General features: G+C 41.1%; 1 protein-coding gene across 2 annotated transcripts in view; it reads left to right on the top strand.

Moving 5' to 3' along the window:
• The window catches only part of CUNH16orf70 (chromosome unknown C16orf70 homolog), a 33,313-nt gene extending 7,657 nt beyond the window's left edge, over window positions 1–25,656 (top strand). The window contains exons 4-19 of one of the 2 annotated variants that reach the window (XM_018082506.2): window positions 1,142–1,225; window positions 5,862–5,905; window positions 6,172–6,251; window positions 10,675–10,769; window positions 13,257–13,354; window positions 14,962–15,074; window positions 15,878–16,011; window positions 16,613–16,696; window positions 17,380–17,462; window positions 18,201–18,244; window positions 20,175–20,218; window positions 21,569–21,627; window positions 23,113–23,185; window positions 23,633–23,718; window positions 23,839–24,097; window positions 25,424–25,621. In XM_018082506.2, the coding sequence (XP_017937995.1) occupies window positions 1,142–1,225; window positions 5,862–5,905; window positions 6,172–6,251; window positions 10,675–10,769; window positions 13,257–13,354; window positions 14,962–15,074; window positions 15,878–16,011; window positions 16,613–16,696; window positions 17,380–17,462; window positions 18,201–18,244; window positions 20,175–20,218; window positions 21,569–21,627; window positions 23,113–23,185; window positions 23,633–23,718; window positions 23,839–23,926 (1,209 nt within the window). In that variant the 3' untranslated portion in view covers window positions 23,927–24,097; window positions 25,424–25,621. Of the gene's footprint in view, window positions 1–1,141; window positions 1,226–5,861; window positions 5,906–6,171; window positions 6,252–10,674; window positions 10,770–13,256; window positions 13,355–14,961; window positions 15,075–15,877; window positions 16,012–16,612; window positions 16,697–17,379; window positions 17,463–18,200; window positions 18,245–20,174; window positions 20,219–21,568; window positions 21,628–23,112; window positions 23,186–23,632 lie in introns of both variants that reach the window. The other variant, XM_018082517.2, reaches the window with a different exon arrangement.
• Window positions 25,657–26,813: the final 1,157 nt, after the last annotated feature.

The following is a 26,813-nucleotide window of genomic DNA, read 5'->3' as shown; positions in this document are numbered from 1 at the left end:
ATATAGTTTGGGAAGGGGTGGGAGATGCACGTGGAAATGCTCAAAATTGTCCAGGCTAGAAGGTAGTGCTGATGTGAGAACAAAGAGGTGAGAGAATTTAGGATGAAAACTGGACTTCTGACAGTCAAAACCCAGAGCCTCTCCTGGTAGAGCAAAATAAGATAGCTTATGCTTAATTCATAAAAGGGTGTGTCTACCACTGTAGAAGCCTTTCTATGCCCCAGATGTCCCATCCCCATTCTGTCTTTTGCTAGATAACTGCTGGTGCAATTCTAGGGCATGGATGTTGCTGCCTGCCTCTCATTCAGCCCTTTTTCTCCTCTGAGGAGGCAGCTGGGGAGGGTAGAGCTTTTTGAAGCAAATGTGCTGTAGATGGTATGTGATCAAATAGCTGAGCTGGGGCAGCTGCCCCTGTGTGTGTGGACTGTACTGGTGCAGCAGTGAGCAGCTTCCCCAGGCACAGGCTGGGAGGGCTGAGAGCCTTCCCAGACACCAGGACAGCCAGTGGAATGTCTCCTATTGACTCCAGCAGACTGCAAATTAAGCCTTTAGTTGTTATGATTCGCAGTAACTAAGGAAACCTAAATTCACAACGTAAGAGTCTGAAGGCTTCCTTTTGAGGCCTGAAAAAAGACTGTGACAGTTTGGTTTTTGAAGTGCAAAGCCCTCTCACCATCTCTTTGTCAAGCACACCCTGGGTTCTGATGTGAGACTTGCTGAGGTGGGCTGTTATTTTTGTGTGCCAAGAAAGCAACAGATTCCCTGCATGATGCCTCTGATGCTAAACTTGGAATGTTAATTTTCAAGGTGTTGGGGGTTTTTTTGATGAGGGGTGGGGATTGTTTTGTTTTGAGCTTTTTGGTTTTCCCCCACTTAAAGTAATGGACAAAGTACCCTTGGGGAGCTCTGGCAGGGTGCAGATCTTACATGTGCACTGCTGTTTCTATTTCAGAAGCAAACTGAGGAGTTGAGAGGTTTGGCCAGATGTATTTTAGTTATGCTTATTTGTTGAGTAAGGGGTGGTTTTCTCAGGCAGTTTTGTTTTTCCAAAGTAACGTATTTATACTTTTACAGTGATATAAATCTTAACAAAGAAGCCTTGAAATTAAAAGCCTAACAGCTTTTTTTTTTTGTTTTACAGTCCCCTCTTAGCCATGACCTCATCCTTAACCTGACTCAGGATGGAATCAAACTGCTGTTTGATGCTTTCAATCAGAGACTTAAGGTAATAAAACACCCTTCGTGCAGAGACAGTGCAACCCAAAACTTCTAGGATATATTGACACTTAACACAGCATAACTGTGTAGCTCCTTTAGACATTTGTTATATGTATCTAGTGCTCTTTTGTGATTATGAACTGCATTTCTTCAGTTCAGGAGTTAAATCCTTGTTTATAGGATTAAGGCACATTTTACTGGGGCCTGTCTGAGTGCCATAGGAGTGTGATGGTCCAGTGTGGTCTCACTTGCCCATCCTGTCTCAAGTTGTACAGAAGCTGCAGAAGGCCCTCACTCCAGCTGAGCCTTGGATATGAAATGGAATCATTGGTTAATGCAGACCAGGCTGTGTTGTTTTCTGCCCAGGTTGTTCCTTTACCTGTGCTGCCATTTTATTTATGAAATTAAACTTGCTTCTATTTGTAGTTTTCAGCTGAGTTAACTTCACAGAGCACTTGTGTGGCTGTGAGTGTGTGCCTTCCCCCAGAAGGCCACATTCAGGCCTGTTGTGAGCAGCTGCCTCCTGCACTGATTCAGTTCTGCATGAGTTTTTATTCTTGTCATTGATGTGTTCAGTTGTGCTTGTGTGCTTTTAGGGGACCAGGTGTCGATCTGCCTCTCTCTAGGATGCTTTGTGTAGTTAAGATGCAAAATAAAAGGCTGGTCACTACCCTGCCATGGTATTACCTTTGCAAAATATCTGTGTTTCATCTCTACAAAATGGGCAATTGTGAGACTGTAGAGGTAGGAAGAGATTGGTTCAAAATTTGGAAAAGCTCTTAACTGAAGCATTTAAAATATCTGGATGTAACTTCTCAGTTGTTCAGGGTGGTCCTTCCAGCAGGAGCAGCCGTGCTGAGCAGTTGTCACTGTGGTTCTCACGCCGTGCTTGTAAATGTTTTTGTGATTTAAGTGCTTAGGTGTTGATTTGCTAATTGGGTGTGAGTGAGCTGCTCCAACTGCTCTAACGTTTGAAAGCAGAAGTGTGGGGTTAAACGTGATCGTAAAGAATGGAATGCTTGTCCTGTAGGTAAGTCTGGAGTATGTTGCTCACATCTTACTTCCAGGGTTTGGAAGAGTGGCCTTGTGCTCTTTGCTCACTCATGTCTGAAATAAAACCAGCAGAAAAACACTTCTCTCCAAAGTTCAGCCTAGTGCTTTATCCCCAACCTTACTGTAAGAGTGTGCTATCAGCTGAAACTTGAGCTCTTTGTCTGCTTTGTGTATATTAAACGATTGAATAGCAACACAGATTAGTTGTTGGAAGTACTTACTTCTCTAAGAATAACCTGTAACACCAGGGTGTGCTTATATTTTTCAGAAGTTCTTTTACATTAACTAGAAAAATACAGATTATGAAGAACAATTTTTGGTTCAAATTGAGCTCAGCTGGGAGACAACTGAGCACCTCTTTTTCCAGTTTCTGTTTGTAATTGCCTTATGGTAGTTTCTGTTCATGGAGTCATTTGATAGTAATGAAGTCACTCGGTATTTTTGTTTTTATCAAGTTTTTGAACTTTATTCAGATTGTGTATGTGAATTTAAAATTTTTAAGAGAATATCTTGAAAATTCTTTGTCAGAAGGACCTTTTCATACAGCAGGTGTAGCTTACACTGATAATCTTTCCAATTATATTTTATTCTGAAGGAGACTGAACTCAGAACTGGCATAATCATTTCAAGTACATGACTTGCTTATTGACTTTTTTGGGAATGTTACAATCCTGTAGTGTTTTTGAAATGCTGTAACTAGTGTATGCCTTGTCTCTTCATCTCCAGTTTTTGAGGGTCTGATTTTGTCATTTCAGCTCTCAGTGCTGAAACTAAGCAAGAGCTTTTCATGTCTTTCTCCATAATGTCTTAAAATTTGTTTTAAGCTAAAAATATAAAACTCCTTCTGGTATGTATTTTTAGGTTTGTTTCAAAAATAAAAAATACAGGAAAACCAGTCTCTTCTGGTATGTTATGGTTCAGTGGCCTAGTGATACCTCTTGTTTGTTTGAACTATGAAAAGTCAAGTTGTGTAAATGCATAGAGTGCTATGAAAACCTATACTTGTAAGAGTGCTCAGAAAACTTTATAGAAGAAATCCAGTGGGATCAGTTCAGCAGTGAGCCACAGGACTTGTTAAAGGATAGTGTAGGTGTAGAGTAAGTAATGCCTGGTTTTAAGATGGTGTGACTGCTTTCAGTGTTGCTCAGCAGCAGCAAAACTGGAAAAATCAGGAGGCCTTTTTTTCTCCTTTGTGTTTTGGCTTTTAATACACAGTTGCTATTAGATTTGACTGTGAAAAAGAGATTGAAATACAGGTTGCTAAAATGGAAAGTATTGATAGTTCCAAGGAAGATGGTGCAGGAATAAAGTCATAACAGTATTCCTAAGAAGCTTCCTTCCTTTTCCAGGGAGTGGGGAATAGCTTGTGCATAGTCTCTGAGCTCACCTTCAGCAGCCAAAGCTCTGCAGGAGCTGTCACTATTGTGGGCTGATGTGAATTGGTAGATCCAGGACCAGGTTCTGAAAACATTGCTATGAATTTTAGCATCAGGGTCTCTCACATGTGCTCCCTCTGGGATGGAAAAGAGTTCGATTCCACAGTGCTGATCTGTTCCTGCTGTCAGTGACACCTGAACATTCTCGAGTCTTAGCAGTGATTGTCAGTACAGTGAGTGAGGAAACGTCAGGGTTTATTCATTTCAACCAACTGCCTTCTGGCTGTGTAGGAAACCCATCACCAACTAGTCCTTGGTCTTCTCAGTTGTTGTTCTCTGCACATAGAATCACATTAATCCTTTTGTCAGTGTAGCTTCTATAACTTAGAAAACCTTTTTTAGTGCTATGTCCGGTTCTTCAATATATGTCTTTTGTGACTTTATGAGATCCTTTGACTGCCATTAATTTTTGCTAAGTTGTGCTTGTTTCTTCCTCTGCTGTTAGTAAAAAAAAATGTTGACATGAATAGATCAGTCTGAGTCATGGGAAGGGGATGGAAGGCAAACTGGAGCCTGTTGTTGGCTGCTCTCAGGGTGTTTCTTTTGTGGGGAACCTCGTTTGTGCAACGTGCTGTTCCTCCTGCACTGCTCCTGTGGTTCAGCTCCTCCTTTTGTCTCCCCTCACTGCATCTGTTTGAGCAGAACTTGAGGGGAGTGCCCCGTGCCCTGCAGTGGTGGCTCCAGGCTAGATCTGGGGTGGGGCTGGTTCTCTCTATTTTCAGAAACATTTTGTGGGGGGACAAGTTGTGCAAGGTCACTAAAAAATGTAAAATCATTCCTAGCTTTTCGTAAAAGTAGCCTTTGTTTTTATGTGCAGTAAAGGAAACCTGGACATGTCAAACTGCATTTGAATTAAAATACTAGATAACCAGGTCTTCCCAAGAAGCATAATTCCAAGTGTATTTTATGAAGAAGAAAAATTTATTTTCTCTTTGAGGTTGGTTTTGCAAGAATGTTAATTTGTTACTTGCTTTGTGCTCTACTTGTTGATTGTATTCTGAAATGCCTTTAAATGTTGATTTTTTTTTTTTCTAAATATATATAGATATAGTGGTTTAAACATGGCAAGTTGTTTTATTTAGGGTTATTTGCTGGGCATCTCCCAAAACCAAGACTTCCTCCTTAGCTGGTGATATTTTTAGACTTTAAAGCCACATTTGGTAGCAAGCTCCCTGGGAAATACTGCTTTATTTTTTAGTTGGAAAGTGAGTCCTCTCTAAATCTGCTAATGATTTGTTGGAGGATTATTCAAAACAATAAAAAGTGCTTTACTTTTTCTTTACAGCAGTTGTGATGTGCTGTACGTGTTTTCTTTTCCTGCTGACACAGGAACACGTACGTAGGGTGGAAGAAGCTTGCATTTGTCCATGGTTACTTGCCAAAAATGATCTGCTTAAAGCCCAGGGTAGCCTCAAAATCCAGTAACAGTCACATAAAAATCATATGAAATCAGTGTCAGGGGCGTTTGCAATGTTGTATTCAGAACAAAGGATCTGTACCTTGGAATATTCAGTAAGGTCTAAAACATTTAATAAATATCAGAACTAGGTATGTTGGCCCACTCTGATACTTTATGGGCTGCTCTTCTGATTGTGTTCTGCAGTGCTTGGTGAGATTGCAAGATGTCTTTTTCTGTAGTACTGAAATGGGATCCTGCTGCTTGGTCTTGCTGGGTACATGTTTTACCTCAGCAGGAGTTGGAAGGTTATGGCAGTGCAGTCAGTGCTGGGACTTGGTGTCCTGCACAGGCATCCTTCAGGGCAGCCCCAGCAATGGCCTGCTCTTTGACACTCGTTAGAGGATTCCCTAATTAGCTGATTTTTGCTGCTGCCTTCCTTTGAATTCGGTTAAGAGTAGATGTAGTAGCAGTCAGGCTGCTGCTGTGTCAGTGCAAACCCTGCTTCCTGCAGGCAGTGCTGGGGTCCCTGGGCCATGGGGTTCTCTGCTGAGCCCAGGCTGTGCAGTCCTTGGGTCACATGTGCAGCTGCTGAGTCGGTTTTCGTGGTTCCATCGCTGACAGTGTGATTTATCCTGGCACAGTTCTGTGAGGGCAGTGAGCAGCATTGGCTACTCTTGCCTTTTGACAAGAATTTGCCTCTGTAATGATTTGCAAATGTGTGAAGTATGATAATGTTTCTGTTTCCTGTGTTTCAGGTGATTGAAGTTTATGACTTGACTAAGGTGAAGTTAAAATATTGGTAAGTGATTTAAGATGTTTCATGATTTCTTGGTTAGGCTCAATTTTTAAAATTCTGAATTCATTTTTTCAGTTATTCTTTTTAAAAAAACAAAATACCTGTCATAAAGGAGTTTACATAATTATCCTTCCTTGAACATAGCACTTAGTCAAATTAGTAGTTTACTCTTTTCTTCAGTCTTGGAGACTTCTTACAATTTAAATGTAGTATTGCCATGAATAAATGTTTGTAGCATCTGTTCAGATTAATTCTGTTTCCTTTTTCAGTGGTGTCCATTTTAACTCTCAGGCAATTGCTCCAACCATAGAACAAATTGATCAGTCATTTGGAGCAACACATCCAGGAGGTAAGCCAAAATATTCCTGAGAAGCACACCTAGACTGACAGACTTCTTTCTAGGAAACCTTTCCTGTCTGTCTGCCTAGAGCAATGTGTAGGCAGTTCTGCTGTCAGATGATCTGGAGCTGTGTTCCAGAATGGCTCTATTCTCACAGCTGGACGATCATGGCAGATGTACTGTAAGTTCAGTTGTGACTTGTTTTACAGTGAAATGGTGAGGCAGAGAGTCACTGACACAGAATGTTGTATTCAGATATCATTAGAGATCTGTTTGGAACTGCCAGTACCAGCAAACTGTGAGCTCTGTTGGTGAGGCTGTTGTTTTTACACATTGTTATGCATGGTCAGCTCTGGAGTGTCCTTAGGGACTGTGTATGCCCTGAACATACAGACACGGAGCTGATCTCTGTGCACACTCAGCCAGGGCTGTGTGCTCAGGCTCTGTGCTGGGGCAGGCTCAGAGCTGAGCCTCTGGGAACTGCTTTCCATCTCACTGTGCCTCCCTGCTGTTACTGGGAGCACTGGGGGTGTGCAGGCAGCCTACGTGCAGCAGGAGCAGCACCAGGACAGGTTTGTCTAACCTGGCTGAACCCGCCCTCACTCCTGCACTGCTGCTTGGCTGTTCACCATCTCTGGAGCAGGAAAAAGACTGTCTTTTTAAGCTCCTTGTTTATATATGAAAATGGAGAGTGTATTTGAGGGGTTTGTTGGGTGATAAGAATAAGGCAGTGGTGAAACTTTGAAGAGGATATTTATAATTACCCAGGAACCTTCAAGAAATGGAGCCCCATGGCACAACAAGAGAGAACGTTAACTCCATATAGGCAAGATACTGTTTTTAGAGCCTCATTCCTATTTTTAGCTTAAGCCAGTCCATTTGCAGTAGTCAGGCTGATCCCAAGCAGGCGAGTGTTCTTTGTGATGGATGGCACTTACACACCCAGGCTTTGTCTCTGTTCTCTGCAGAGGCTCTTGCACGTTACAGAACAGGATTTATTAACTGTGGAGGGTCATGTGGCTAAAGCAGCACCATTGCAGAAAAGCCTGCAGTAGTGGAGGAATATCAGATTGAGATAAATGGAGGATTTCTAGCCATAATACTCCAAGGATAAGAATTAGCCTTTTGAACTTTGGTTGTGACCTTAACATTTCCTCTTGGGCAGAAATTGAGATCAATGGTTAGATCTGTTATGGGAATAGTATGTACAAGAGACTGTAGAATTTAGGAAGGGTAAAAGTGGTTCCATATCCTGCACAGCTTATAATTTTTACTTGTTATTTGATCATGGTTTATTTGCAAATATTTAGAGGTGAAGCACTTCCAAAATTGTGATACTGTGATCTATAAAAATACAGACCCAGCTATAAGCATTGCTTATGGTAGTAGTAGTTTGTTGTCTTATTACTGCCTAAAATCATATGCAAGCACTTAAAAACATAGTCTGGCACCACATGTCTTTGTGCTGAATTTGCAGAACTTGTGCACCTGTCATGTTTAATTATGAAAACTCGCATGCTTGCTTCATCTGATGATAGTTTTTCATAACATCTTTTCATCTAAGGACATTAGATATGAAAATTTGTTTATTAAAATGTTGGCCTCTGTTACCATTTCACTGGTGCATTTGCTTATTCAGCTTCCTCCTTGGAGAGATACTTCTTCCATTAACAGCCTACTTAGCAGAAGTAAATGCTCTGTGTCAGGCTGCCTGTCATAAGCAGCTTGAACTATATTATACAACACAAGTCTTTGATAACTTTATTTGCGTTTTCCAAAACAGAAAAGGCAAAATAAAAAAGGAATAGTTTTCAGACTGTGGGGTGGATGGTGATGGTGTGTTCATGTCCCACAAAAATTGGGGCTGGGGTGGGAGGAGAAACCTTCCTCTTAATGTGCTGGTTTTGATGAATGAAAGGGTCATAACCATCCCTTTTCTTCTCTGTACTAATACTCCTCCAAAACTCCAATGGAAGCACTTTGAAAGTATTTTGTTGTTTATCTCTATGTTCACCTCCACTAGAATTTCACACAAAATGTTGTCTTTCACTTAAAACCAAGGTGGTTGCAGCAGAAGTTTCCTGCAACAGGATACAGTGCTAGTTTCAAAATGTATTTCAAAATGTTAGCAACAGTTTTGTGTTGAAACCAGCCTTGAATGAGCAGGTTTGGTTTTGCCAGATCAGTGGTTTTAAAAGAGAAGAGTCAGAAAAAACTGTAACCAGCTTCATTACTTTTTGGCTGATGTTAGTTTGAAACATTGCACTACCTTTGTCATGGGGCTTATTGAAATATGACCACTTTGTTGGTCAGCACCTTCATGAAAGCCAAGATTTTTATCCCACGTTTCCATGATTCTCTGACCTGCCCTCCTGCTGGGAAGTGCTTGCCTTTGCCAGTGGTTCTGTTGAAATCACATCCTGTCCTGAATCCTGATGGGTGTGGCTGTTTGCCAGGGTGCCATTCAGGGTGGATCAGGGAGAATAAAAAGCCCATCCTGCCCTCCTACCCCAGAGGCCTGGCAAGGATGGGGAGGGGGTTCCTGTCTTCTGGCCCTGTCACTCTTGGACTGCCCAGACTCCCCTGAGGTGCCAGCAGAGTCTTGTGCTTGATACCAGTAAGACTTGACTTCTGGGTCTGCCTCTGCTTTCACTAGAACTGTGTCTGTTCTGCAGCCTTACTGGTGTTGGTGGCCTTGTCCCCTCCTGCTCTGCAGAAACATTTCCCAGCTGCTCCCACTCTGCTGCCTTCCTGGAAGGCAAACTCCCCCCTTCCCCACCCAGAGTGCAGCAGCAGAGAAGCAGTTGTCTGATTCTGTCAACAATTTTGGATGGAGTTATTCTGCAGGTACCTGTGTGATTAATAAATAAATAAGAAAAAAGAGAAATAGTTAAAAAAAATCTTTACCTTGTTCAGTCATGTGGCTGTGACCTGTGGTTTTGAGGGAGACATGAGAGAACTTCCCAAGAATAAAAGCATTCCTTGCCCTTTAAGCCCAACAAACATGGGGATGGGAACTGATGCGATTTGTATAATCAGATATCACACTTGGCATGACTAGGGGAAAAACAGTTCTCCAGCTGGCTGTGGGCTTTGGAAAAGATGTATCATAATTTATCACATGAGAGAGATTTGTGTAATTTTCCTGCCGATCAAAACATTTCCCTCTCCCCACACGTTTTCCTTCGACTGACAAGCATGGAAAAGACTCTTAACCAGCACATTCTGCTAGAAAGGCAAATGATGACTTTTGAAAGCTTAATGGTTATTGCTCAACTATTATTTTTCTATCCTGGGTGGCCTGGCATTGTCCAGATATCTTGTAATATGTCTCTCAAGTTAAACATTTGAAAGATGCTTTGGGAAGGAATAAAATATTTATTTATATGCATTTTGTCTCTATGCTATGTCATCTTAAATATAAAATTGTAAGGGAAAAAAGGGACTGTTGAACCAATTTCCTTTGGTAAGGTGGAAGAAAGCAACTTCTCTTGTTAGAGGGTTCCTTTATTGTTTTTAGCCTCTGCTGTTTTCAAGCTGTCAGCTCCTGTGTGTTACAAACACACTCTGTTCCTCTGGCAGCTACCGGGCACAGGTTGAAGTTCGTAGCACCAATCCCAAAACAGTTCCCAAGCTCCCAGTCTTCTGGGATTATTTTTTAATCTTTCCACAGTCTCAGAAAACAGTGTGTCTTGTTGGAGTCCAAGTCCTGCGATGACATTTATTGTTGTTTATAGCTGATGTTGTGCAAGCGATTGCAGTGAATGAGGACATCTCGTGATGTGCTGACTGCTGGGAGCCTGGGCATGCTCTGCTTTATTGGTGCTCTCTGGGGGAGCTGACCGGGCAGCTGCTGGTTCTGGGTAGTTATTTGTAATTATCCTGGTAAACGGCCCTGGGCCGTGTGTCTGAAGCACTTCCTCCTTGTGCCGGGAGGGCGCTGAGCTGAGCCGGGCACGGGAGCTCCTCTCCGGAGGAGGGGTGCAAGTGCAGGTCACAGGGGGAGCTGCCCGGTGGGGTGAAACGGAATTTGTCAGTGTTCTGTGCACATCTGTCTGAAAGACTTCCTGGTTAATGTTGCACAGTGCTTTACATAACAATGGACAGATTTGTTTTGTGCTAATGATGGCTGTTTACTTTAGAGATATTAAGGTATAATTGATTGTGTCCTACTGTGTAATTGTATCGTTAGGGATAGGTTAGTGCCTGCAGGCTTGTGGAGGCAACTGTAATGAATCCATGGTTTCTCTTATTGCTGTGTTTTTACTGCAACAAATTAAATGCAAAACTATGATTGTCCTGTGTAATTGTGTCCCTCCTGCATTTTGAGATGTTGCAAATTCATTGAGGTGATGAAGGAGCTGTTGCATGTGAACTGGAGAATTCTTAGATTATTTTGGTAACTCTGCTTTTCCTTTCTTTTCCCTTTTAGTGTATAACTCAGCTGAGCAGCTCTTTCACCTCAATTTCAGAGGACTGTCGTTTTCTTTTCAGTTAGACTCCTGGACTGAAACTCCGAAGTACGAGGTCAGCAATCATTCTTAGTCAGTGGATGGTCTTTTTGCCTCTGTGGTACTTGCAAAGTATCACCTACATTGTGTCTCACTGCCTTTTGCAAGCAAAAGAAACCAGTAATTTGAAAGGAATTTGACTCCTCAGTTGTGCTCTTATTCATGCTATGTAACCATTTCAAAGTTAAAAACCTCCTTCCTGTTAGCAGAAGGCATTTGCTCAGAGGTTTTGCTTGCATCATGAGCTGGGACCAGCAATTCTGTTGTTGAAAGGAGTCTTCTAAAAATATGAGTGCTGTCTATGCAAATACATAAATATTAAGCAATCTACTGGGAGGCTGTTCTTTTATCAGATATTTTTGAATCTCATCAAAGTGATTATGCAACTAAAGTAGGATAGGGTTCATAAAATGCATTTTCATCTTAAGTGCCCTTCAGTGCGAGTGCTTTTAGCAAGCCAAATGAATGAGCTTTATTTGTAATGCCTGTTTGCATATTCACCAAATGTTTGGATGAGTTACTGAATAATTGAACATACTACTGTGTTCTCTGAAATTTTTAGCAATCACTGTCTAAAGTAGAAACAAGATCAGGTCCTCTGTGGTATATGTACGTATAAATTGTTTTGTGTGAGAATGAGTTGTGTAATCTAGGCCTATCAGTTAAAAATAGAGGAGCATCTGAAGAGCCAAAACAAAGGGGGAGAAATAACCAGCATGAGGACACATGTTTTATGTCACAGCCTAGTACTTCAGTGGTTGTGGTTGGCATGTGAGAAAACAGGGGGTAACCAGGGGATGTTATTATTTAGCAGTAGTGAAGGTCAGTTGGGTTTCATAAATATTGGTCAGTAAATAGAAACCAACTAAGCCAAACAAAAAAGCATATCCCAACAAAGAATAGTTGCTTTTCTTGCAAGAGTTCCCAGGGTGCTGATGAATGAAATGGCCAAGCTACTGAAAAAGTCAATTGTTACACCAGAGATTTGAAAAGACAATAAAATATCTCGAGTTGGAGGGGACCTGTAGGGATCATTGAGTCCAACTCTCTGCTCCTTGCAGGACTACCTGAAAGTAAAAGATGTTAAAATAAAACTGCTAGAACAGTGAGAAAATAATTTCGCATTCTCCAAGTCTTTCATTCAGTTGGTCTAGTGAGGTTATAAAATGTTCACACAGAGTGAAAGGCCAAAGTCTTTCCAGGAATATAAATAGGTAGAAGTAGGATTGTTTAGAAAATAGTAGTATGAAACAGTCCACAGGGAAGATGATTGTTTGTGGAGCTTTTTAGGTAGGAACATTAGGAAAGACTACAGAATGAATTCAAATTTGAGTATATCAAAATCTGTCAAGTTCAGGGACGATGGTATATGAATGCTGAACTACTTACAAAGCAGTGTAAGCTCTGCTTATGGAAGTGAACAAACTCTGAAGAAGACTTTGGAGTTTTTTGTATAGGTGGTAACAAGTTGTGAGAACATGAAAACCTACTCACACTGTTTCTATTAAGAAATGAGGGTCAGGCACTTCTGTGGCTCTGTTGCTAAGACCACAAGTATGTTGAAAAGTAATCTAAAGTCTGACTACTTTAGAAAGCTAACATGGTTCACATTCTAGGCAAATTCAGGAAGAGAACTGAAATCAGGGCATCTCTAGATCAGCTGAGTAGTGGAGGGTTCCCTTCCAAATACCTACAGCAGTGAAAGGTATTGCTCTAGGTTAGTCTTTTTTCCTAAGAAGAATTTTTTGTGTTTACCCTTATGTGATGTCCTGCTAAAGCAGACCAGGTAATAGTTTGCATATTATGCATCTTGGTTTTGTGGCAGAGTTAGGGTTTTTTCTGTCTGGTGACAGCAAAGTAAGTATATTGTCAATCTTGAAGAAGGTCCTGTCATCTTCAGAGCTGAAAGAAATTCATTCTTCTAGTGTGGCAAGAGTCAACCTGACTTCCTTAGCATGCTTTTTATTTGCTGAGAGCACTCAAAATCCCTGTCAAAACAATATGTGTGAGAATGCAGTGATAAGGAGAGCGGAAAATCTATTTAATGAACGAGTTTCTGTTCATCAGATAGAGGCATTTTGCAAACCAGTGAAAATGTTGAAAGACTGAAATTAATGCAGAGGGAGAGAAAAAAAAAAAAGTTTTCCATTCAGACAGATGACTTCTTAGACCTCAGATGCAGCACATCAGTACAAACACCTTGATTGTGCTGGTTGCCAGTGATCAAACAAGAAAAACTGAAATTCTCAGTACACACCACAGCTGATTGTCAGACTAATGCCTGATGGATAAACCTAGTGAGCATTTCACCCCAGCTTGGGAATCCAGGGCTGGTGTAATGTAAAGAAACACCATCTAGATGGTTGGGGTTTTTTGTTGTTTTCCCTCCCTTGTCTTTGGCCAGAGACTTACTTGAGCTGGTAAGCATATCCCGTATTTGTCACGTAATTTCTGACTTTGAGCTGAGGTGTTGTGTAACAAGAGTGATTTTGTGTTTCCACAGCCTAACTTTGCCCATGGTCTGGCCTCTCTGCAAATTCCACATGGGGCGACTGTGAAGCGCATGTACATCTACAGCGGGAACAGTCTGCAGGACACCAAGTATGTGCAGCTGCTCCTGCTCCTTTGATCACTTATTTAGTGTTTGGCAATTGCTAAATATAATCATGGATTTTTTTAGCTCAGTTTGGGTCTTTTATGAATTTGGTAATGTGCAGAATGCCTTTAGATACCAACCTCTCTCACATTTCCGTAGGTGTTGTCCTCAGACCTTATACTCAAATGTTGATTTGATTTATGTTGCTATAAAATCAGCTCGGTTCAGCTGTAGTAGGCAAGTTCAGTTGGCCTGAAAATGAATTAGTTAAATAAAGTAGAAAACATAATGAATCAAGTAAGACGTGTGGTTAGGCTATTTTTAGTCTAGATTTTTGTTTTGTTAATGACCTCTCCCTAAGCAAAGCAAACTTGGTGCAGGCAGTCAGTCAGCTGTAGTGTATTGGTACTATGTGTGTCATGTCAGGGTCCTACAAGGGTCTTAAACTCTCTTGCTATACAAAAATAATAAAATATGCCATGTGCATATATTCAGTGCATTTGCAGATACCTGTCTGAGCTTACTGTCTTCAAGGCCAGGCTGGGTGGGGATTTGAGCAACATGGCCTAGTGGAAAATGTCCCTGCCCGTGGCAGAGGGTTGGAACTTTGGGGTCCCTTCCAACCCAAACCATTCTAGGATTCTGAGAAAATTAATCTTCATGCCTTAATACTGAGAGTAGTTTATTTTGCTGTGGTTAATGTTTTCTGTGGTATTGTATTCTGTCTTTTTTTTTAAGCAGTGACTTATTGTACAACGTCTGATGTTTTGCTCTTTCTAAAAACATTGTTTCCTTACTCAAGGAAAAATTGAAGGCACTTCTGTAAATTCTTCCTTTCAGCTTATAAATATCCAAACTGATAAGGTGGTAATTTTTGCAGAGACAGTTGTTTTAATGCCAGGAGAGAAACACATCCTGGGATTACTGCTCAGGAGGGGAACCTTGTTTATGCATATTGTCTCCTAATTAGAAATAAGTGCACTTCAGAAAAATTCTGTTGTCTGTACCCATCTGTGACGTGTTGGGCTTTAGTGAAAGCACTGATTGTCACATGGGGCTCTGCTGTGTGTGTGTGAGGGAGCTCAAAGCCAGACTTGTAGCTCAAGTCATTCACCTGGAGGAGGAATTCACATAAGAACAGTGAATTTTAAGGAGCATGTGCAAACTAATACACAGAAAAACAGCCTTTCCGTTGAAAATATCTTCTTGGGGCTGTTACTGTTTTCTAAAATAATATTGTTGTTGAATTAAATTGAGAACTTTCCCAGTAAGCAGCACAATTGCATTTGGTGTAGCTGTACAAGCTGATTTCATGTTCTGGCTTATGAAGTACCTTCCCAAGAGCAGTGAGAGCATCATGGAGAAGGCTTTGAAACTTGCTGTTTGTTTCATTAACAGTAAAGATCCTGCACTGGAGTGCTGTCTCGTTCCTCTTCTTTTTTCCCCAGACTTTCTGATCCTTCTGTTTAATATAACTTTTCATCCTTAGTCTCAGTTAAATGCAGCTTTATCAGAATTAATGTGCTCTGTTCCAGTGAAGTGGCACCAGCTTGTTAATGGATAATTTGCAGCTGAGGTGACTGTTGTGCCCATTTTGTGTGGTTGGTTCCAGGGCTCCCCTGATGCCTCTCAGCTGTTTCCTTGGCAATGTGTACGCCGAGAACGTGGATGTTCTGCGGGATGGAACTGGACCCTCAGGTTTACGGCTTCGCCTCCTCACTGCAGGTATGGGAGGCACCCAGCACATGGAACTGGCTGCTTTCCTCAGGACAGGAGGGGTAAACCTGGATAAATTAAGCATAGCTTATCTGTCATGATTCTGTAGGTGATTTCAAAGCGTTCTATCTACCTTATTTTGAACTACTGGAAACAAAACCAGTAAAAACCTTGTGAAGTTGAATCTGCCTGCTGCCACATTTTCCTGGCCCTGGAGAAATCATAGAACTGTAGTCCTGTGCTCTGATGTTCCAACTCCTTAGGGTCTGTTTGCAGAAATTGAATTTGTCTCCAAGTGTGTGTGTAGAATAAAACAGATCCCCGGTTTTAATGTTGTGCAGGAACGTACTTGCTATTGATTTACTAAGTTATGGGAATCTTGAATAAAGAATGTTTTGTGATACAGTTAATATGGATACAGAATTTCACTTTATGGGATTGACTTTTTTAGCTGGAGATACATCTCTAGACTGCTAAAGTAGAATATTTTAGAGATAGAAATAATTTAGTGCTAATCTGATCAAACTGAAACCGGCTAGAAAACCAAGTCCTGCTCATGTGAAAGGCAAGTAAGTGAAGACAGTATGACTGCAATTGGAGGTTAAAATGGGGAGCCATGCAGCAGTCAGTGTCGGTGTGATAGGAATGTCGAAGCTGTTGTGGAGTGCACGGTTACATTAGTTTGGCTCTGCTGTCTGAGGAGTGCAGCTGTTTGGTCTGTGATAACCAGAGGCATGCCACCCTTGTGGTGTTGCTTCCCTGATGTGTTCTGTGGTGAGGAGGGATGCACTGTGAGCTGTTTCCATCCCCAGGCTGTGGCCCAGGTGTTCTAGCCGACGCCAAGATGCGGGTATTCGAGCGCTGCGTGTACTTCGGCGACTCGTGCCAGGACGTGCTCAGCACCTTGGGCTCTCCACACAAAGTCTTCTACAAGTCCGAGGACAAGGTGAGGGGATTGGTTCAGGCACAGCACTTTGTTCAGTGGTGTCTCAGTCTCATCACAGGGCTTGTGTTTTGCAAGGTCAGTGAAGATAAACTGCCATGTAGCACAAATTACAAGTGCTTCACTTGACACAATAGACCAGGATGAACCAATATATAATAGGTTTTAAAAAGCTTTTTCTTAAGCTGAATTGGTGCCAATCTGTTTAAATTTTTTTTAAAAAACATCTAATTGCATCATTTTAACTGGTTTAAGTATTGATACAAATGGGAGCACTTTTGAATCCAAACGTGCCTTAGCAAGTGTGTGCTGCCTATTTCTTCACTTATAGTTTATGTACAGTAACCTCAGCATATACTTTGATCCTTTGCTAATGTTTTTACACAGCAGCATGTAAGCAAACCTTTTAATTCAGATAACTGAGTAAGCTGATGTGTCATTGTGCTGCTGCAAGCAGGTGATGGTCACCTGCAGGCACAGTATCTTACATCTTTGAACAAGGGCTTCAAATGGCACTATGGCAGTTTGTTTAAATGTAGTGCTGTTGTTAATGACATTCATCTCTGAGTGTTATTGAATATATCTGAAAACTGTGTTTTTGCAGATGAAGATCCATTCGCCCTCGCCCCATAAGCAGGTCCCATCGAAGTGCAATGACTACTTCTTCAATTATTTCACACTTGGAGTGGTGAGTGGGGAGTTTCCCTAAACAGTTCATATGAAGTTTTGATTTATTACACAGCAATCCTCTCAAGAGGCTAAAGGCTGTGGGAAATGTGCAAAACTCCTGATTGCTGCCTTAGGAATGTCTTTATGAAAAGCTACACTGACTTTTCTCTAACACGAATTTCATCAGTCCCGTTTTGTCTCCACCAGTGGATGGAGGGCTCTGGGCACTTTTGCATCCTCTTAGGTTTTCTCCTTTTTCTGCAGTGCCTGATGCATAAGTATACTAGTTCTTCTTTGAGATCCATGGCCTTATCCCACAGTGCTGAGGCAGGTTTGCCATAACATCATGTGTGAAAGTTTACTGAGCTGTGGGATGTGGTTCAATCTTCATGTCCCTCCTTACAGCTGTTTTGCTTTAGTCTGTCTTCCTGTAGATAATATGCAGAAAAACAAGACCTCCTTAGAAAACTTGCCAGCATTAGCAAGTGAAGCTGCAGTTGTGATTGAGTGCTGGAGGAGATGTGTGTTTATTTGAATTTACAAATAGTTTTATTTTCAAATACTACTTTTCATAGTTCAGTTCCAGTATATAGATATATATTACTCTATACTGGTACTATTATAACTAATCTCAGGTTAGTTTGGGGAAAGCCATCTTCCTTTATCCAAATTGCTTCACTTGCCTTCTTTTGTCTTCAACAGGATATTCTCTTTGATGCAAACACTCACAAGGTGAAGAAATTTGTCCTGCATACAAATTATCCTGGTCATTACAACTTTAACATGTGAGTGTGCAGAGCTGGTCTCTTAAAGAGTACGTTAAAACATCTGAAAGGGAAATCTTATGTTCCCTTTTTAGAATTCCAGTGTTTTTTCCTAAGTGTCTTCGGTGTATCTGGTAACCCATGGAGGTTTCAGACATCATTAGTAACATTTTTTATTAATATTTTCTTCTTACTTTTCAATGCCTTTGTCAAGTATGTCTTAAAGCAGTGAACGAGGTCAGGTAGCTCATGGTCCAGCTATAATGTGCTAACTCTTGCTAGAGGCAAACTTCATATTAGCAGGAGTATCCATTTACTGCTCAGTTGGTGATTAAAAAAAATTCTCTCATGCTTCTGAAGATGTTTTCAATACTTTTTAAATGTAAACTCTTTAGAGGAGGAATATGAGTCAAAGAATAAGCAATTTGATGTCTGATTAAAGCAGTTAGTGACAGAGAAATCTATAGTGCTGCTTCTAAGCTAAATATTTCTCCATCCACTCTGTGTAACAGCAGAGTGATTTGTGCTGAAGGACTTTTTGTGTCCTCTAGAAAATTGTGTTAGGACATTTCTAGCCTGCTGCGTTTTTTGATGTGGAAGATCTAAGTGAGAGCTTAATCTGCTATCATAGATTCTCACTTCCATTTTGTTATTCATGTGACTCTTCACAAAGTGGGTTATTAGAGCCAGGAGTCTGTGGCTGTGCAGTTTCTATTGGCTCCTCTGTTTTCTGACAGCTTTACCATTTGCACTTTCTAGTTACCATCGCTGTGAATTCAAGATTCCCCTCGTCATTAAGCGAGGTGAGTGTTTCCCCTGCTGTCCTGCCTCAAAATGCTCCCAGGGGAGGGAGGATCACTTCTCATTTCCAATGTGTCCTTCCTTGCCAAAGGATGCTGTGGTCATTGAGGCAGGGGAGAAATTCTGGGACTAGGTTTCTATTTAAGTGGAAAAGATACTTCAGGGCAAGTTAGCAGTTCTCTGATTTTACTTACACTGCCTTGTTTACTTATTTGGAGCACACAAATATTTGCTGCAACACCACTGATTTTCTGTAATGCTGCCCCTCAGCTAAAATCCACTGCCTTGTACCTGGAGGCTCAAAATCTGTAAGGCAGTGTTAGTCTGAGCTCATCTGTCCAGTGCACCGATCTAGTGCTGGCTTGCTCTTGAAAGGCTTATTTGTGATATTTAATATAAACTGGTTTAGCTGGGAATGAGAGTAAACATCCAGAGTACGTTGGCTCTGTGTGCTGTAAACAAAATATAGCTGTTGTTGTTCACCTGAAAATCTCTGCTTGAAAAAATACATATATAAGGCAAGGTACTGAGATGTCCCCAGCTCTGTGCATGTAACTCATCTCAGCAAAGCAGGGGAACCCTGTTTGAAGATTATAATGATTGAAGTTGACTCCTTCAATGTAGGAATAAATGTGTCCTGGGAAGGTGTGTATGTTGATTATCCTGGGAATACCACATGCTGGCTAGGTTTTTGGCCAGGGGTGCTTTCTTTGTTCTGATTGCTTTTCACTGAAAACACTTTCCTGTGTGAAGTTTAGCTCTCCTGTGGCTGTCACAGCAGTTTGAGCATATGGAGGATTAAAAACCTGAAAAAACAATGGCTGTGTATACAAGCTTTATATGAAAGTTGATTTGTACTTCAACCAAGAGAATAAGCATGAAAATTCTCACTTTTTAAATTATTTTGCCTTAGGTTATTGTACAGTACTTCAAAGCATTCATTTCTGAATAATTTCATTCACCTCAAGTAGCATCATGAATTTCTTCTGAATGTGTCTGGTTGTTTGTTTGTTTGGCATTTTTAACTTGCCTTTCTGGTCTCTAGCTCATGTTCAGGACATGTAACAAGTTGTAAACAGATGTTATAACCTTTTTGAGAAACCCAACTTCTTCCCTCTGGTGGCAGTGCCTGATGCAGTTTTATTAACTCCCTTTTGTAGTTCATCATCAGACGATAAATTGAGAGCCAGAGTTCAAGTTGCACAGACACTGAACTCTCACACAGAGAACATGTTTATTTAGCAGGTGGAAAATAAGAGGAGCAAATGGTCTTTAACTTGATCAAGAGCTGTGTTCAACTTGTTTAGTGCGTGGGAATGTGCTTTCAGTATTTAGAGTACTCAAATACATGTATGAAAGTGCTTGAAACCACTACAAACAGTTTCTTTTTAAGACTCTAAGTGTAAATGCAGTGCTGTCCTTACCTGCAGCTTCCTTTACTAGGCAGACTGCAATTCCCAAGCTGTCTGCCATCCTTGTTTGGAAAGAGGGTGTTTTAGCTGATTTCAGACCTGCCAACTCCTGGGTCTCAAAATGCCAGTCTTAGCTGGCATCCTTTCCAAGTGCAGTGGAGTGTTTTGGACCTAATGAGTGACATGTCATGTTATCTCCACAAGTGGCTGTTCTAGGCCTGTTAACGTGGTGCAGAGAGATGGAGTTTATTTTACAGTGCTGTTCTTCCCTGGGAGTTACAGCTTACACATCTGTAATCTTAGAACTGGGAACTTGCTGGAAATAGGCAGGTTTGTTTAACCACCTTAACTGGCATTTAATCAGTGTTACTGACAATTCTGTTTGCTGGTAAAGGCTAGTAAATTTGTATATGAACAGATTTATGTCTCCTCCTACCTGAGCTAACATCTCAAAATAAAGGAATATATAGGGGACTTTTCAAGCACAAACTATAAAGGCTTTTTTGTTTCTCTTCAACAGACAGTGCTGACTCACAGACAGAAACATGCACAACATACAGCAAGGTAAGCCTGTGCAGAACTGAGTGTTTTCCTTATTTTCTTAAACCATGTAAATGATCTATGCCAAATTTACAATACACTCTTAAGAAATTATAGCAGTGGTATCATGTTGTTTTAAAATGGAATAGTTGGAGGCCAGAAGTTAGAGAATGTTTTGTGATTTAAATACTTTGGTGTGTTAGGGATTGAAGACATTGCACTCTTCAGGTAAAGCAAATTACTGCATTATGGCATGGCTTGCATTTTAACAGCTGCAGGTGGAAAGAGAACAGTAGAGTAAGTGATCCAGGAAATGACAGCAGTGGTGGCTGAATGTTAGCTGGAAGACATGTCTCTAAACAAAATTTTCAGAACTGTTCTACTAAAGAGAGCTCTTGAGGACATGTAGGGTTTAACAAGACAGTCCAGTGCCCTTCCACTTCCTTCTGAAGGGTGCCAGCAATGGGATGTTCCTCAGGCAGCTGTGACAAAGATGTCACTGTCAGTGTGACACCTCCTGGTGACAGCAGACTCCTTGGACACTGTTTAGCCTTTCCACCTAAAGGAAACTCCCAGCTGGGCCCTTGCTGCTGCATATTTGAGAGCTACATTAAGTTGAAAAGCTTCTCAAAAACTGTCCCCAGCAATGTCTCTGCAGTTAACGTTCAGCCAAGGTCAGTGTTGCTCTCTTGACTCCTGGGGTGCCAAATGAAGGCTTTCCTTGGTGAATTTTGGGTCCCATACTGGGAAGAAAAATTGGAACCAGCAACCAGGAAACTGCCATTCTGTGCTTTTTGGTTTGATCACTTAGACCCTTCAAAGTGCTTTGACTTATTTCAGTCCTGTGTGTGAAACTGCAGCTTCTTAGACTCTGGTTAGTGAGGAAAACTGTTGGGCATTCCCAATTACTAAGTAGTGCAGCTTTCTTCCTCAGTCTTGTTGCTTAAATCAAGGAAAGACTTTTGGGAGAGGTAGTAGCAGTGGTATTTTTCCCTTCTATAAAGGTGTGTATGAGGATATTTTGTTAAAGTTCCCCACAGCTGCTCTGTTCTCTGAGGTGCTCCTGAAATGCTACAAGACTTTCCAGCTACATTTTGCCTATAAGACCTATAGAATTTTTTATAATAATAATTCTAATTCCAGGCTATTTTTAGACAATAATGAGAAATACTCTGAGAGAAATTCCTAGCCTTAGTAATGGATAGTTCCATTACTGAATATGGCTCCAGTCACAAAATACTTGTGTAAATACAACCCTTGAGGATATTTGGGAAATGAGCATGTCACAAACAAATGTACTTAACACTCTTCCTAGACAAAAAGAAGAGTTTTGCTGTGCCTCATTTTAACACAAAGTTCTTGATGTATTTACAGTGGGACAGTATTCAGGATCTACTGGGGCACCCTGTAGAGAAGCCAGTGGTACTTCACAGGTAAAAATATCTCTCTTTATTTTGCTTAGCAGGGATTGAGCTGATAACAGAGGATGAGGAAGAGTGTTTATTGCATTAGTTACTTTTGCACTGCTTTGCTGGTTAAAGATTCAGGTGGTTTTGGCCACTAACCAGACCAGATAGCTGCTCTCAGAGGAAATAAACTGCCATGCTGCATGACAGCATTTCCAAAATTCCTTTGAACTGCTAAATCCAGAGAAGAGCTAAGCAGCATATAAAACAGTCTCTCTCTTTATAAGTAATAAATAGTGCAGAGGTTTTTTTACTTTTTCTAGGCATTTCAACACTATATTGTACAGCACATTGTATATGCTAGTATATATGATACCATGGTTGTTCCACAGTTATTTTAGCCTGAAAATACAATAGTCCTTAAATTCGCTCTGAATTGAGCTGGATATTGGGTTAAATGGACATTTCTGTTTGCAGAGTTATCATTTTATGATGTGAAACCATGATTTTTGTCTCAGGACAAGTGTAAGCAATGGGTACTGTGAAAATCCTGCAGCAGTTTCAAATAAACCAAACAATGTATTTTCATCTGACTTTCACAGGATTTTGATTTATTTTTTTTCTCCTTAATCACTGTGCTCTTTGTTCCCCTTTACTCCTGTGTTATGCCAGTGAGATTAGAGCAGAAGCCATGTCAGTGAAGGTGAGGTGAAATAGTGATGACACAGAGCCCTTCTAGTTTTTCCATCTGAGTTGTAGAGAGTAGTTCAACCAGAGAGCACTTTACTGAGCACATCTCAAATGGCTCAGAATGCAGTTTGAAAAAGTGACCAGTTTACAAGAAAGGACAAAAGGTAAATATTTTCTAGGGGTTTTTTTGGCTGTAATCTAAAAGTCATTGCAGTCAACAGAAGTCTACCATTGTCAATATATGATACAAAAATGTCAGAAATAGCTGAAAGGCAAGTGATCCATAGATCTTGAAAAATACTGTTTAGTAAAACTTGGTTTATTCTGTTTCAGCATCTTACAGGGTAATCTTTTTTTACATGCTCAAACCCATGGATTAACAGACAGTATATAGTAAACATAAATAATAGACTATATATGGTAAATACCTATGGTAGGGACTGAGACATAAAGGGAAGGATCTTGCACAAAAAGTACGTGTAATAAGTTACATGGTGCTTCTGTCTTCCTGTGTATCTATTTATTTTTAGGGTTCTTCCTGTTCAAGTGAAGTGCAAGAGAGTTTTCCTGTAGAGGTCACTAGTAGCTTTTTGATTACTTTCTCCCTGAGTATTAATAATGGCTCTACCATCAAGCAGAGCTGTCCTCTGGCTCACTTGGAGTCTAGCAGTGGGATAATGTAGATTTACTTTCTTTTGATGAAAACCATGATAAAGATGCTGTAATTTACCTTACATGACTGAGTAGTTCTTCTTCCCTGAGGGGTTTCTGATCCTCCCACATGCATTTTTAAATTCTTCTTTTCCCCTCTTTCCTGCCCAGGTCATCATCTCCGAACAACACTAACCCATTTGGGTCAACGTTTTGCTTTGGACTGCAACGAATGATCTTTGAGGTTAGGAAAAAACCTTGATTTTTGTCTGAGCAGGGGAGGGTGAAGAGTCTGCTGTTGTTATGGGTGGCCTCTTACTCCCCGTTGTGATAAAAGCCAGTGCTTGGGAGTGGCCATATTTTTAGTGCCCACTGGCAGAAAGAGGTGACTTTCCAAGCTCTTCTCTGAGGTTGCACATTTGCATGTTAAAGCTGGAACTTTGTCACCTGGAACTCCAGCCAGCAGGAGGTACATGGCCGTGGCTCTGAGCAGTGGTGGAGCATGCTGGTGTTTAGCTGTGTCACAGAAATCCAGGCACTGTTTTTGGGAACCAGCCAAGCACTTGCTTTCTGGCGTTGGGATTTCTTTTTCCGGGCGGATCAGTTCCATATTCACCACTTTCACCCTTCTGGGTTTCTGTCCCCTGTACCAGTGCTTTTAACTCGCCCTTGTCCTGCTGTGCCTTTGCAGGTGATGCAGAATAATCACATAGCCTCTGTCACCCTGTACGGCCCCACGCGGCCCAGCAGCCAGCTGAGGACGTCGGACCTTCCCCAGTGAGCCTCCCCTGCAGAGTCAGCTAATCTCAATGCTACACAATTAGTACAGCGTGCCTTGATTTGCTGCCACTTATAATATGGAAAGCACGTTATGATTTATTTTTTTTTTTCAATAAGCCTTTCCACCCAGGAGCGGTGTGGAGAGGGGATTCTCTCAACCCTTCATCATGGGGCATGGAACTGTTGCTGGAGGAAAGCAGCTTAGGTGCCTGTGCCGTCGTTTATTCCTCTCCGTTGCCCTCATCCTATGCAGCACAGACCTGAAGAGACTGTCCCCCCTTCTCAGCTGGCAGAAGGGGGAAATGGAAGAGGGGCACATAATGACTGCAAGAGTTAGAAGCACAAACTTTCTGAGCCTTGGAGCATCTGGAAGCAGGTATTGATTTTAGTCTGTTTGTGTTACTGTATTGATGTGGTGGTCACATTTTAAGAAAAACGTGTGTGTATATATATATAGATATAAACACATCGGTATTTCTGTGGCTTAGGACATTGTACCAAGTGTGACAAGGATGTATATATGTCCATGATTTCAGGCACCACATCTTTGTGTAACTTTAAACCAAGCAAGTAGCATGTGCATAATACTTGGTTGTAACATTTGCACTACATACACTTTAATTACTTGATAAATGTTTATCTTCACTGAGGAGCATCTGTGTACTGGGTGTGAGTGGGGTGTGATGGTTATTTAATGTACACTGCGCATAAAGCTTATTTATACAGTGGATCAGATTTATCCACCTTCCTGCACTAATATGTACTTGATATGCTGATACAATTTTTTTCTTTCATGGCTGGTTTACTAATTTTTTTCATACGCAGTTTCAAAAAAAAAAATAATTCTGGAAGAAGTTGTTTCTATGATTGAATTATGTTTTAGTGAAAAGATTTGATACAATTTTTCATACTAGTGAAAAATTTCACAAAGAAATAATGTTGCCTCATTTGCCTCTGTTGCAAAATCCTTTATTCCTACTCTGTTTCCTTAGAGAAAGAGGAGCTGTATATAATGGTATCTCAGACAGAAATCCCCGAGTTCTGCCATCACCAGGAAAACCTTTTCTGTAACTTCTGATGTGTGATTTTAATTTATGCCAAAGGTTTAGCCAAAGACATCCTTGCTGTAGTTCCACCATTTCTGTACATATATGCTAACTGCACACCCCACCCCAGCAGACAGGATAGAGGCTTCTTTCTAGTTGGGAGATGCTGCTCGCGACATTTTATCCCAGGAGGATACTTTAGGTTTCTAGTTCTCTTACCAGTCTTATTTGGGAGAAATAGATGGTCTGTCTTTGAAACAATGAACCCTTTTTAAAAATGGACAAGAGAAATGTATAATTTTATCCCATTTTTAATATTTTGGTGTCGCAACTTGTGATACATAGATGACAATTTTGTGAGTTTTACTATGTGTGTACAGATTTTTGTAAATATGACATTTTTGTAATTTTAACTCCATGTACAGTGTAATCCTGTATAGTTTATCAATGAATGAGAGATAGGAAATCGAATGTTAACTGAAGTTTTGGATCCTGGACCAGTAGCAGGGATAAATGTGTGTGTGTGTGAGATGTTCTTTGCCATTTAGTCTTCCTGTATACTGTGATACTCTAAACTGTTTTGCTAAAACAAACAAAAAAGCCCCATGGAAAATCTAATGGATAAGGAAAAAGTTACTGTTTACCTTTATCCCTAGGTGTCACTCCTGTTGAATCCCTGTTCAATCTGTGCTGTCTCCCGTGATCGTTGCTTGCTAAGAAAATTCTATGCCTCAACCTTCCTTTTTGTTTCCTCTCTAATTTTAATTTCATTTTACATAGCCCTTCTGTAAATTAAATGGAATAATAATGAGCATGTACACTGAAAGAAAAAATAAAAAGAGACTCTCAGTTACTGTTTTTGTGTTAAATACAGTTGCTGGGTGTTTTTGTAATAAAATCACGGATGTTCTTGCTTTTTTTTTCTTATCAAATAGTTCTTTTTATTTTACTGTCTTTCAGAGATCATATTTGAAGTACCTGACTAGTGTTGTTCCTCTATAGCCAATTCAGTGTGTTCTCCAAAGAAACAGTAGCTAACAACTTGCAGTCTGTTTCCTGGCAGATCCATTAAAGTGTTTTATAAGTGTTGGCCCCGAGGTGTGGAAGGTCGGTGTGACTCTGGGGGATGGCCCGGTGGGTTCTCACTGTGCTCACAAGGGCAGTTGTTCTGCTCCTGTCTGCTGTTGGGATCATGGGGATGGATGGAGTTTCCAGGAGTGTGAATGTTGCCCAGTGGGAGGGAGGGAGGGAGGGAATGCCTGCAGTGACAGCAGCAAATGGGAATTCTCATCCTGTGTTCTCCTGCCCGAGGTGCTTCAGGAGAGCACGTGGAGTCTGCAGAGCCTGCAGGCATAAGGACAGGGGGTAAGGAGTGGGACTCCTGTTTCCATTCCTCCACACTGGCTGTGTAATGCAGGGTACAGCACCTGGCCCTCCTCGCACATCCCTGGGTGCTGGAATGTAAAATGACCTTGCTTAGTGCTTGGCTCAGTGTGCTCCTGCAGGATTTTGTGATCTCTGAATTGAGATGGTGTGCGTGCTTATTCTTGTTGCTAAAATATGACAGCAATCCTGATGCTGACTTCAATTAATTTTAATTAATCCTTTTCTAATGAAGGCTCCACAAAAGCTGCAAGAGGAGATAAATCCTTGATGGGAATATTTGACTAATGGCTATGCAGATGCTGCCAAGATGCTTCTCTCAAGCATATTCAGTTGAAATTCTTCAGAAGAGTGAGGTCAGGCCTGCTGCTGTAACATGCACCCTGAGCCTTAGGGCAGGAGCAGCACCAAAGGTGTGTAACAATTCCTGGGACTCCCACCTTCACTTGTAATGCTCTCGTGTGTCCAAGTGACTAAAACAGTGCTCTCCTGACAACCCAGATTCTTCTCTAGGTCAGTCCCTTCATACTGGAAATTTCTCTGCACAGACAAAAAATAAAAGGCAGCTTTACCTGCTGGCTGCTGCTGGGCTGAGCACAAAGCCTTTGACTCTGGGGAGAGGCAGATCTGAAGGAGCACCCAGGGAGATTGGAGCAGCTCCTC

This window comes from Manacus vitellinus, unplaced genomic scaffold (assembly GCF_001715985.3).
Source record: "Manacus vitellinus isolate BGI_N305 unplaced genomic scaffold, ASM171598v3 scaffold_10_pilon, whole genome shotgun sequence".
NCBI lineage: Eukaryota > Metazoa > Chordata > Aves > Passeriformes > Pipridae > Manacus > Manacus vitellinus.
This window is presented reverse-complemented; position numbering and strand designations above follow the sequence as displayed.